Source organism: Cygnus olor, chromosome 19, assembly GCF_009769625.2.
Source record: "Cygnus olor isolate bCygOlo1 chromosome 19, bCygOlo1.pri.v2, whole genome shotgun sequence".
NCBI lineage: Eukaryota > Metazoa > Chordata > Aves > Anseriformes > Anatidae > Cygnus > Cygnus olor.
In genome coordinates, this window is record NC_049187.1 from 7574005 (window position 1) to 7587829 (window position 13825).

Sequence of the window (13825 nt, forward strand, 5' to 3'; positions counted from 1 at the left end):
CTCACAGCAAAAACAAAAATTAGATACAGACCATTAAGAATGACTGGATACCGGTTGGAATTAGTCTTTAAAGCACAGTATTTTCTACTCAAAAATACCTGAAGCCACTCTAAATAGTAATACAGAGTTTGCAAGATTGCCTGAACGATTAAAAAAGGTATGCTTTACTTCAAAAGTAAAAACTGTAAGTTTGTCTGTCACGGAAAACATTCACAACAGACTTGACTCTTACTAGCCATCCTTCTGTTCTATAAATTCCAATCTTGCCAGCAACAAATTGCCTTGTAAATAGGATCTTTATGTGCTTAACACAACATTTGTTCATATATCCATAAGACATACATAAGTAACTATAGTGTTGGATCTCAGATAGCTTACATAAAATTCAGCAAAACCAATGCTGTGACTGAGAAGACTAGGTTTGCCAACACTTTCATGACTACTGATAATTATATATCGAAAGGAATTCTTACGTGTTGCTTCTTCTGCCTCCCCGCTCACACCTGGGAAACTCAAATTCCCAAATATCTGCCTCAAATGTTAGCAGTTTTTCCTTTTTCTACCCATTAACATCAATCTCTGCTTTTTCACTGCCATCAAGGTAGCATTTCTGTCCAGTAACACTTCAGATAACAGCAGCACCACACTAGAGAATCTAAGAGATTTCTAACTTTTGAGCAAAGAATCAGTGCCCAATACTATCAAAGAACAGAATAGCTTTTAATCTTAATACATAATCTTCTGCATTTAAATAATCTCAGACCTTTAAGAGTCTCACAAAAGAAGGTGCTCATCAGCAGCCTAAAAGTCTCAAGGATACTGCTACACCTTAACTGCATGCAACAAAGTAGAAATCTCACCTGGATTCTGCAAGCACCAGGCTGAGAGACGGCCAAAGATACCAAAGAAATCATGAAGGTATTGTTTGCCAGACTGAGGAATCATTGGCAACATGGTTATTAGCACTAGGACACCTGTCGTGAGTACTACTACATCTGTGTCAGTCTGCAAGAAGGGAAAAAACTTGCATTAGTCAGTTAAAATAGAGTTAAACTTAATTTTTCCAAGGATGAAGTAAGCACTGGAAACATCATCATGGAAAAAGTTCTCTACTTTGAAACAGTCTGAAACCTACCATATCTTAATGGACCAAAGTTACTGTCTCTTTCATCCAGAATAAATCTAAGAAAAAGATTTTAGATTCTTGCTCCTGTCCTGCCATTTGCCTCCTGCTTTTCTGTAAAAAAGACTTGACTTAAAAAGGGAACATCACCACAGTTCCATCAATTAAGTAGGAAAAAAAAATATTACTGGTATGTGAAGCATCTTACGAATTGCATTTCCTACTCCACAGAGGCAAGCACACGGCATTCAGAGAATAAGAAAATGCAAATCTGATCAGGATATTCAAGGATGTTGGTCAATTACCGACACAAAGGTCAGAAGGTTTTCTATTAAACCTAAATCATACAAACTTACCTTTGCGCATCTTGCGAACAAGTTACCTGTCACATTGTCACATCAAGTTTTCAGGATGATTAACATGACAAATTATATAAACTATTTGGTCTTTTGAATCTTCACTAAATTAAAAGCTACCTTTTCTCAGTTTCAGAGACTTCAAATGTGAACCAAACCAAAACCTTAGTACTGTTAGAACACTGAGACTTGAGGGAGGCATTGCTGTATGGCACGGCATGCAAGTGTAAACAATGCCTGGTTGATGACTCCAGCTGCTAAATATTTCATAAAGCAGTAACTCAAACAATCAGAACCCCCGGCTTACACCAAGAGAAAGGGGTATGGTAAAAAATCTTTAGCTAGATGAAACAGTAATAAAGAACTAGATTTTAGGACATGACACAGGCTATGTTCAAAGTCTTTCCCAGTGCAGTCCCTGCTAGCTTCCCCAATTCAACGTACGTTCCCCTCAGTAGTTCCTCTGCTTTGCCAGGAGAGGGGCATGAACAGCACAGGTAAGCCTGCGGCCGGATGCTACTAAGCTGGTCTTGGTATATATCCCAAGAGCCACCCAGGCTGATGGGACAGTCAATGTTACGGATTTTCTTCTTCTGCCTCCTCTATTCTCTTTATACTCCAGACAGACACCTCTTTACACTCCAGCATGTCTGCAGCTGAAATGGGAAAGTCTACTAATTCAAAGGTAATTTCACCATGGAATAGTCTGCTGTATAGCTCAACTGCACTGCAGATGGAGCAGAGTATATCGCCATACACGCAAGCAGTTCAGAACGCACTAATGGGAAGTCACTTCTCAATAAATTCACATTCAAGGCATCCATCAGCTTCACCAATGGCTCTTGGTCTTGGACTTGTTTTTGAAAAGTTGTAGTGAACTTTAAACATCCCTAACTCAAAATTATACAGTGCCAGATGCTTTTAGAGACAGGATTGTCAGTAATAAAAGGAGCAGAAGAGTATTCAGTTGCAATTTTTCCAGTGTGCCTCTGCATTTTAATCAACATTTCCTCTCTACTCACAGCTTAACTAAATGACATCAAAACAGAAAACAAATACCTTGCATTACAAGTATGTATGCTTACTTCAAGTGTACAAGTGTTTCAACGGACAACAGTGACACAGTTCTTACCTTGAGACATTTAAGTAACGAAAGTAGGAGAGGTGCTTGAGAAAGCTTATGTTTCCAAGATGGTTGTCGTCTTATTACATGTCCCAGTAGAGAGAGAATGGGTAAACGGGTAGCAGCTTTGCCCATATATTCATTAATTTTGTCCAGAAGGTGCTGAGAGAGGATTTTAGATTGGTAGAAAAAGGGAAGTTTTGTTTGATGAAAATATACATTAGTTAAATATATATATTTAAAAAAAATAAAAAATCTATATTCACCAGTTTGCTATTGTCAGTTGTGGAAACTAAGGGCATTTTACAAATATACAGGATCCAAATATTAAAAATCTGGTCAACCAAAGTAAAAATTTCCAGTGCCATTCTCTCAATCTATTTAAAAATGGTTACCTGCTCTAAAAATACCCCAGTTGTTTCAGGCTAATAAATCTAACATTCAACAAGAAGACGCAGCTATGCAAAGAACCAACATTATTCTCCAAAAAAATTCAAATTGTAGAGGTTCTTTGGTAACCAGGCCAGTTTAAACAACCCATGAAATGGAGTATTTTTAAGATTAAAAAACTAAAAACTCTACTTTTGATATAGAGATACTACATGTCTACAACAAGGTAATTACATATCAGAATGCAAAAGCACAATACTAACAGATGCCATTTAAATGCTTCTTTAATTACCACACTAAAATTTGCCATAATTAATAGCAGTATTTTATTTTTTTATTTATTTTTTTTTACCTTGTCATGAGGCTCTTGTAGTGTGGACAGTATATGCAGTGCCTGCTGAGAATTCGTTTCCAAGTAATAGTCTACCAGGTTGTTCACAAGCATAGGTCCACGGTCTATCAGTTTGTTTGCAACAAGAAAAAAACATATATTCTCAATATACTAGAAATGAAGCATTTATTACAGGAATGTTGCTCAACTTTGTGACAACTATTGCACAATTTATAACAAACTAGTACCTACTGTTTCAGGCCTTTCAGAAAATGAGACCTCTCAACTACGTTCACTAGTTCATGACCATTCAAGCAGTTACATTTAGCTCAGTAGGAAAGTAACCAGTGTTTTTTGATTTGTTTTGTTGTTTAAATGAAGAACAAGTACTGCGGCACTGTCTAACCTTAAAAACCTAGATGAAGCTAACTGCAGGAGTGTTCTACCCAGCAGAGGCAAAGAGTTCAGGAGCAATTTTATACTCTCTCCCTTCAGCATAAAGAACAACCTCAGGGATAAGGAGATTAACAATGCTCTCATTCTCCGAAAAGGCTCCATCAACATAAGAGATGTCTTAGTAGCAGAGAGCATTTTTTGCTTTCTGCGTCTGAAGTTTTGTTTGGGGTCAGGTTTTTTTGTTTGTTTGTTCTGAACAAGCAAAATCCCGCTAGTTCCCATAATGTGCATGACACCCAATTCTTTTTACACTTGACAAAGAAAGCGTCATCAGCCCACAACTTGAGGTTATGCCCCAGAAAAATCCAATCATTTTATAACAGCATTTTAACAATTATTTAACAAACCTTCCAAGAGACATGCCATTAAGCAAAACACACTGAAGAGAACCTTCAACCCTTAAAGCAATTTAAGTCCCAAATATTAAGAGTTTCCTTCAAGTCACATTTGCAAAAGAGTGTATTTGACAGAGAACATCATCACATTATTCTACCTTTGTCGGTGTAAAAGCAAAACCCTACCTCCAATTACTTTTAAGGATACATACCACAAATGAGATTATCTTTGAACGCAGCTGTTATATCTTCCAGGACACCCAGAATTGGAGAATCCAGCATTGAGAGGAGCTCACCAACATTTCCTTGTTGTGCCATGATGCATGTACTAACGTGAATGTGGAGGTTAAAATTTCAGGAAGTTCCTCATTGGTGCCTCTACCAGACTAGGAGTGAAGAGAGAACAGATAAATGAGCTTTCCTTTTTTCCTTTCTTAGATTTGTTGTTTCCCTATTTCTTTTCTGCAGTACTGCCCATTTAACAGTTTTACACTGAAAGGATTGCTAGAACTTACACACCTGCAATAAAAGCTGTGAGAGAAAATGTTTGTTTTTAAGACATGAATCTGTCATATGGAAGACCTTGGATAGTGTACACAGACTGGGGACTATCGGACCGTTCTGTTTCCGGAGGTTTATTTTTTTTTATTTGCTCTCCAGGTAAGTCAACTAAAACTAAAGTTTTGAATAAAATGCAAATAGCTCCCTGGATTCACTCCATTCTCATTTTCTTACAGCAATTCCTCCTCAACCAACCTTTCAAGCACTGCATAGTAGTCTACACTCTGGAAGAAATATGCAGCTCGAGATCCTTTTCCACTCCTGTGGCTAGATGAGAAATTCACTGCCCTCGGCTTTCCATTATTGCATACTAATAGATCTGAGCTTTAATACTTGCAATATGGCCAAGTTGCAGCTGTTCGGAAACTCAGTTAGGGTTACTACAGCTGCCGTTGCTTGGCCATCCGTGCATACTAAATTACAAGCTTCGCAGCACAACATACCTCATTTTCACATGTATAATTCGTGCATTATATATTAAAAACCCCACAGTGCACAAGCTGTATAGATTACTACAAGCAACACCGTGCAGATTAAATGACTCTGGTCACCTTCAGAGCACTAAGCAGGAGTAAATCTAAACCATTTGGGGCTTTTTAGGTGGCTTCCTTCCATGTAGCAGTGAGGGAAGGACAGTTATCACACCTAACACAAAATGAACCAAGTTACCCCCCACCCGTAAGAATCCTATGCTAAACTTTTTCAAGTGGCAGAAAGAATCTGGCTTCACATCACACCAATTTGTTAGCAAGGGTTTCTTCCCTCTCTTATTTCCAGCTAGCATGTATTTTTCATTTCCTATATGGACTGACACGTGACCAAGTTTACACGCAAGGTTTTTTTACTGCAACTGTATATACTGCACCTGTTCTGTGGATGCGTTGAGCTTCTGTCTGCAGTGCTGTCAACCACACACCTTTCATGATCACTAATAAAGAAAAAAAGCAGGAATAGATTAACAACAGGTACGAATTACCTCTTCCTTACCAAACCATGTATATTCAGAACAACGTTACATTCTTTACCAAGAACAGCAGAGCTAGGCACCTCCTGTACAAGGAGAGTCAGCCTTTAGCTTGAAAAACCCCAAGAAGTGTTGCACAGTTGTCCTTTCGGGAATTGTCCACAGGTTAGGCTGTGCAACGGCCTCAAACTAGATGGCCTTCGCAACAAGGTTATAGCTTTGCACTGTGAACCTTAAGAAGCCGGTAAAGAGTTTTATTTATGGGAAGTAAAATCTTGCACACACACGTCTTCTCTTATCATACCAAATTCTGACTCCAGAATAATTACTGCCTAAGTCTCCAGTCTCTAGTCAAAACACTGTTACACATTAGCTAAGGACCATATATCAGTGTTCTATTTTAGGAGATAATGCTGTAATTACTTATATATGTATTATTTTCCTGAAAGCTCATGTTTGACAGAGTTACTGGACAGCAGGAGTTAACCCGTCTCCCGGTAAACTTCGTCATTTGCAACATATCACTTCCTAGTTGCAAAGCTGCCCAAGGTCACTTTTATTAGGGACACAAGCCACCAGCTTACTTAATTTGGCACTGATTGCAAATTCAAAGGTGATAATATAGCACCACACACACCACAGGCATTTCTATAGCAACAAACTTTCTTAAAGGGTTTCAGTAATCACAGTGCCAGAACACAAAAACACCCTCGATTTTCGACGATCAGAGCTGAGCAGTCCAAGTAAGATTTCTGTTCCCCTCCGAGCAGCCAGCAGAGTCTGCTAATGGAAGAGCTGAATGCCATTTCTTTTTGCATCCCGTGTTGGCAAGACCTTAAAAACTACAGACTTAAAAACTGGCTGGTACTATAAGCAAGACTTTCAAACTAAAGATAATAAAATGGAAACTTGGGGGTGGGGAGAAGAGTCGCTTTTTACTGAAATGCGTAACAGACTCCAGTCTGCTTTCCAAAAAGATTCGGGGTGGGATTTGCTGTTTTTGTGGGATATTTTTTTGACTCTATATTGTGCAGACTTCCAAGCTTCAACTTCTTCCTCAAGGAGCTTGCTGTTGAGAGGGGAAACAATGTTCAAAGAGCAACACCATCCATTCGAAAGTTTAAAGTCACTCATCCGTGCAGCCTCAGGAGTCAACCTCCTACTTTGATACTCATTTTCAGGAGTCAAGGCTTTGTTAGTTTCTACAAACCTCTCTAGTATTAAATGTATTAAATTCCAGTTGTATTCAGATACCCTGAATGCACACAGTCCCAGAACAGCACTGCAGAGCCATATGAGGATACAGTTCCCTACCAGAAATCTGTGTATTTCTGAGAACACGGCCTTCGAGTCCGTACAGGGCTTGCTAACAAAGGTGCCTCAGTTTCCATCAGGTTACAGCCTCAGCTATGGTTAAGCAAGAGATTCACCGGCTTCTGAGCAACCTGAATGAGTTGTCTAAAGCCTTGTTAACAAAAGAGATGCACGACCACACCCCCGAATCAGCTGCAAGCAAAACCTGTTTTAAGAATTAAAGCAGCACAAACACCAGTCTCTGGTTTTTGTTGTTTTACCCCATCAAGACCTTGTCAACACTGTTTCCTTTGTTCCCCCACTCCACTGCCAAAGCAACTGCCATGCACAGAATCAAGGACTCCTCACCACAACCAATGCTTTTATTCCTTATTTTCCTCTAGGACTGCTATTACGTTTGGAGCAGATCTTCATGACACCGGTAAAAACCTCAAGAGCAGGTTTCACTAATTCTGCTATTGCCAGAGGGGAGCGATCGGGTGGTGAAATTGGAACCCAACTACGCAGCCAACAGAAGCTGGGTTTTGGTTGTCAGCTTCAGCAAGACGCTTGCAGTCAGATGGGGAAAAGTCAGGTTTCAGTGCTCAGCAGGTAGTAGGATTCCAAACCTTACACCATTGGCCTGATGGCCCGCACAAACACCACGATCAGATAAAAGCGAGGCTGACAACGCAACCTTAGTTCATGATAACTACACGTGCAGGTAACTACTAACTTCCCAAGCTCCCTAACTAATTCAACCAGATGGCTCAAGGAACCTCGTGCCAATAAATCCAGCGTAATCTAAATGAACTTGTCTATCAGTCAATTGTGTGCTCAATGTGCTTCACGTGAAGTGAAGCAATCTCCACTCCAGAAGCCAGCATTCAAAATATTAAAAGTATTCTGGCCTAGGTCAGAACATGGGGCAGTATTACAGAGTCTTTTCATTACGCACAACGTTTATCTGCTGGAATCACACAAAAACAGCGCAATGTTGTCACCCCTCTACACGCAAGCAGTCATGTTTTTAAAAGGCAAATCGGTTTTCCGATCCAAGATCTCCTTTGAGATTGTCATTTGTGAGGAACAGATTTGAAATCCTGGCTCCTCTAACCTAACATCGGGACCACGATGCCCAACACAAATGAACAAACCAGGAAATTCCAGCAACGGTGTTTAACTGTCACACGTTTTCTTTTCTTTTAGGCAAAGACAGCTGAATAAGTAGTTTACATGTAACAGGCATTGAACTTAAACGTGAAACCACTGAGCTCCAGAAGACGGAAGCAGTTCCCAGGAGCCGTGGTACCTGTGATTTATGAATAATCCCCCCAGTAATTTGCGATGGGGTTTTCAAATCCCGTAGATAAGGAACCCAGGACAGGCCAAGTCAGGGAACTTCCACTATCTTGTAAAACACTGAGATCATCACTGAAAGCCAGGGTATTTTGCATCTGGGATCGTTGTAACACCTGTGGTGAACAGGATCGCCCTGAAACCTTTATAGTATCACATCGCGGCCACGTCTTTCTCCTCAAACACATGGTACACGAGATGAATCTCTAATTCTTCCATCCCAGGCTCTTGCAATCATTCCCCTGTTAGAAGAATTTCCAAATCCACGCAGCCACGCTTTAAACTGCCAGGATTAAAACGAAGTAACTTTTCCATGCAGTTTGAGGCACCAACTCTTCGCTAACATTTTTGTTAGTTTTATATGAAATATCCAAGGCACTAAGTAGTAAAGACTGAAAAAAACAACAGCGTTTAATTACCTTTTAAAATGCAACATTTTGGTCTCACCGGAAGACACAAACATCGACAGCAAGCTTCTCATTCTTATATTCAAGACCTTTTATAAAGACAAACTTAACTGAAGTATGAACTTTAAGTACCAATACTTAAAGACTTCAGAGCCAGCTTAAAGGAATCGAAGGAGAAACCAAGAAGCAAATAACCAATTTGTTGTTGTTTTTTTTAAAAACAGATTTTCAGTGCATAATTTAACCACAACACAATATAGTTAAGCTGCAAACTGAAGAAAAAGTGGAAGACTGTATAAATATTCATTGGAACAGGCTACACAGAGAATGAGATAACGGAGTATTTCAAAAGATTATGACTTCTCTAAGTATTTCTGTCAAGAGATGTTCTTCAGTTCAGTGTATTTTTATCTCAAGCCAAACGAAAAAGCAGCTGGTAGTGCCAGTTATGCTTCGGTGAGGGGTGGGGAGGAGGGGGCACACTCAGCACACGCACATATTCCTCCACAACGTCCTCAGCATTTCTGTAATAACGCCCAAAGCACTTGGGGGGGGGGAAGAGCAGCATGCATGTGGCCAGCACCAGCATTTCATCCCTCTTCGTTAATCACACGTCGAATTTGGGACGCGCAAGGAAAGGGTTATTTACCCCCACCAACGAGGGAAGAGGGGGATTTTAACAACGTAAGACCACTGTTGACAGCACTGAAGTGAAGCCAGACCTCAAGACTTAATTTTTTCCATCTGATTTCCCCTGCAGGCAAAGCAAGGCCCACAGGTATTGCTTTGGCAGAGGCCACGAATGACAAGTATTTTACATTGACCATGATTTTTGAAGAAAAATTCAGATAAGAAAGCAGCCCCTCATGTTCAAAACTTTGAAACGTTCTGCAGTCATAGAAGGATAAGCCTCCCTCCCTCCCATCTGACACACCATAATTCAAGCCTGTTTTAGGTTTCCTAGAAATATCTGATTTTGTAATTTCTTCACAACTAAACGCTACTGCCACAGAAGTGACAGTGCCTGCGGAAAACGAGCAGTGAGTGAAAACCGACAGCAGGGACAAAAAGCAATGGTGGCAATCGGGCAGTAAGCAGCTGATCACACCCCTTCTCACCCCCTAAAAATAACAGCCCTGATCAATTTAAGCCTCAGATCAGATGGATCATTACAGCTGGCAATACAATAAATTTAATTTATTTATAATAATCCGAGTGTTTGCCTTCTTCTAGTAGTCTGCATTTTTCCGGTTATTTTAAGATCTGATACAAGATCCCACACCTAAACTCAGTAATTATTTCATAAAATAATTAATTAGTACATTCGCTCTCACGTACTTTGTTACAGGTGCTTTACTGAAGCAGGAAGATCACAAAAAAACCAACACCCTCAAATAAAGAGAGAGAATCACATTCAGCATTTTTAACGATTCTTTTGAAACTATGCTGTGCCAATACATTACGCTAATTGCTACCCATCCGACTTCTGTCAGAGGGAAGATTATTTAAAAGCAATGCATGCTGAAAAAAAGCCCAAACACAGCAGAGCTTAACACTTAACCCTTTGGCAGGAGCCATCCTAGTAACTCAGTTACTAACCTGAAAGGGAATTATTTTTGTTCCTTATATACAACCATATATATCAATAACAAATAAGAGCAAGCACTATTTTTCAATGCCAATTTAATTAACTGTACACAAGGAAAATACATTAAATGAAGGAATCTTTTTAAAACTGTGAAGAGGGGAATGGAGAGCTCTAGATTTCACAGCAACAATGACTGAGGCTCCTAAATCTCTGCAGCACTGTTTTTTTTGCCACCAAAAGATTCCTTTAAACAAATTCCAAGAGTTATGCTGCAATTCAATAAACCTTGAAACCCTGCAAACTAACTACTGTACTCAGTCAAGTCATTTTAACAACCCAAAGAATTAAAGCAGGCATTACACACAACACAGAACCAGATGATGTCACTTTTCTTAAATTAAAACTAAAAAAGAGTAATACCCAGGGAAGCGATGGCAGCTCACTGATTCAAGAAGTTTGCTTGGTGTTTTAATGTGATACCCAAAAACGTGCTTATGCTAACAGAGCAAGCATTATTACTTGTCTTCAGCACATTTATTAAACTACATGAAAATACAGCAGCTACATGCTATACCAAGATCCTAAGTTGCAATATTCTCTCAAAAAAAATATGGCTACAAAAACACCTAGCTGCAACATGCCATACAATCTGGTACTCTCCCTTGCTTCCACCATTAAAAAGCGCATTGACTATTTATTTGACTTGCTTATTGTGAAAGATATCTTTTCCAAAGAGATATCTGTGTGTGTGCATGCATCTCGCAGGCTATCACGTTCTTATAGAGACTGACTTTAATAATCACATCAGCAGCTTGTTACAGATGTGACAAGGTGTCTGACAGTTGCAAGAATGTCAGGGATCGGTACAAGTCAACATCCCAGCAGTTCAGCTCTAAGTGGGGCCAGCATTAAATTAGAAAGTTACTGACTGGAACTTGTTTGTTCCAAACACCAGCACGTCTGCAATTGGGCAGTACATCCCACTTGAGAACCTTTTAATAATGCTGCTTTTTATTAGTCACCTTAAGAGTAAACTCTCACGTAACAGAGTCAAATAGCTGAGATTGAAAAACAGCCAAAGATAAAATCATTTTTAATTAAAGCCTATCTCATGACACATTAGATATTCTGATTGTATTTTCATCTGAGTAAGCCGATGTCACCCCACATAAATACAATTTAACCTAGGGTTGATGAGGCTGTGAACTAAAAAACAGAAGAGGTGGGGCGTTTTTTCTGTTGTTCGTTTGCTTTTTGTTTTGTTTGTTTAAACAGAGTAAGGGGATTTAAATCGTTGATTATAAGCTTAAACGTAACTTAGCTCGTTCTGATAAGCAAGCAGATCTGGTGCCTTACTGCTGCTTAGCAAAGTAAAATCAACTTCAGACAGATGTTTTCCCAATGCCTGCACTGATTATTAGGACTTTTGAGTTTTCAAATATTCAGTTGCCAGTTCTCTGCGGTTCATACACATAAACCAAGGAGGGTCTTTTCCTATCTGATGGGATCACTTCAGTAGTATGGCTCCAGGTATGATGGATTTCTAACAACTTGCCAGGAAGGCAGCATTAGGACACTACACGATCAGAGCAGGCAAAGAACGAAAACCTTCTGCGTTACCGTCCACTGGAAGGTTCTGCGCAAAAAGCAGTTCTGGAAACAGTTCTGCAGACAAAGGCTGATCCCCGTTTCCGTGGGTTTTGAATCACATACTCCTTTAAGGCATGTGTTTTTCACTGACTGCCTTGTAAAAGGCTCATTAAAGGAAAAGGGAGGGGGGGGGAGAGAAGCACGGACTAACAGGCAGCACCACGACCGCCTGCCTGCCTGACACAGCGCGAAAACTTCCCAGCTGCACCCTTCCAACTTCTCGGTGACAAAAGGTCTTCGTGCACAAGTAAACAACCCCCTGGCTTCACGCTGGGTCCCGACGAAGCGAGGAAAACCCAAGAGCCCCGGCGGGCAGCGGGAGGCCCGGGGGCTGCCAGCCCGGGACGGGGCACCCTGGGGCCGCCTCAGCACCCGGCCCCCCTCAGCGGGTCCGGGGGGGGATGAGGGTGGGGGGGCGATCCCGGAGCCCGCTCCTCAGCGCCCACGGCTGAGGGGGCGAGGGCGGAGAAGGACAGAGGGACGGGACGGGACGAGGGACGGACGGACGGACGGACGGACGGACAGGGGGCGCAGGGGGGACGGGGGGACGCCGCGCCCCCTGCCCAGGCTCCCTCCCCTCGCCCCCCCCACCCCCGTTCCCGTCCCCCCCCGCTCCTCCGCCCCCGTTCCCGTGCCCCCCGCCGCCGCCCGACCGCGGGGGCAGGAGGCGGCCGGGCGCTCACCTCAGCCCCTGCCGCCCGCCGCCGCTCCCCCCCTCAGGCCTCCTCCGGCCCGCAGGGCGCCGCCATCTTGGCCCTGCCTCCCCCTCCCCCCTCCCAACCAGTCACCGAAGGCTCGCGGCTCGAATCCCTCCGCGGAATAAAGTAGTCCCGCGCCGCCCCCAGCCCGCTTCTCCTCTACGTGATCCCCGCCGGCCCCTCGCCGCCCAGCTCGGGGTGTTCGCTCTCACGGGGCTTTCCCCCCGGGGTGCGCGTGTGTGTGTGGCGGGGAGGGGAAAGGGGAGAGAGCTGAAGAGATCCCCGCGGCGGAAGGATCTGGGAGCGGGAGCGATGCGGCTCGGCGGAGAGGGTCGCGTGATTCTGGGGGCGGGGCCTCGGAGGGGGCGGTCACGTGGGGCGAGGGGGCGGGGCCGGGCGGCGGCCGGTAAACAAGGCCGGGGGGGCGGGGGGGCGCCGCCATTGGGGCCGGGTCCTGTCAGCGCCCCGCGCCCTGTCAGCGCCCCAAAACCGCCCCCTTTTGCCCCATTTCCCCATTGTCCACCAGGCAGCAGGCCCCGGGGCTGAGTTCTCACGCAAAGCATAGACAAGGATTTTGTTTTTATCCTGAAATGCAGCAGCTACATGGCGCACAAAACCTCCTCCTTCCTTTCCGTTTAGATCTTTGTCCATCCCTGTAGAAATAAACAGCGCTCAGGAGAAAGAAAATTACCTCGGGGAAGGTTCTCCAGCCTTCATTCCTGTATGCCACTCAACTTTCTGCTCTGTCTCAGCCCTCAGACCGGTGGGGTCTCAGCGCTCCTCGTCCCCCACGTAGGGGAGGGCCGTGGCGATGCCCTGACAGCCCTCTGAAGCGTTCGAGCCAATTCTTTAATCCCTAGGAACCGTCCTCGGCTGCCAGTGGGAATTACAGGCGCTGGATTTGCACTGCAGAAACTAGCTATAAAAAGACACAGATTAGAACCCTATCACAAAAGTTACCGGTTGAATTTTAACTTTCACAGCATTACTTGTGCTCTTCCACCGCTGTCATCCCTGCAGGAGCGAGATAGCTCCTTTGTGTTGCACCTGGAAGGGGTCATCCCGCCTCTGGATGAGATAGCATGTTTTTAATCTTGTCCTGCCTTGTGCATTGCAGTTGGTATTTATTGCAGTCTGGACTGAGAGATGGTATTTTTTTCCTGCTGTGCAGACAACATGTTTATTTAATCT

The 13825-nt window shown here is 42.9% G+C and overlaps 1 protein-coding gene across 1 annotated transcript in view; it reads right to left on the reverse strand.

The window, feature by feature from the left end:
• The window catches only part of TSC1 (TSC complex subunit 1), a 29364-nt gene extending 16484 nt beyond the window's left edge, over window positions 1-12880 (reverse strand). The window contains 6 exon segments of the mRNA XM_040531613.1: window positions 861-1005; window positions 2612-2764; window positions 3345-3448; window positions 4327-4500; window positions 5541-5603; window positions 12718-12880. Of these exon segments, the coding sequence (XP_040387547.1) occupies window positions 861-1005; window positions 2612-2764; window positions 3345-3448; window positions 4327-4432 (508 nt within the window). The 5' untranslated portion in view covers window positions 4433-4500; window positions 5541-5603; window positions 12718-12880.
• Between the last annotated feature and the right edge of the window lie 945 nt (window positions 12881-13825).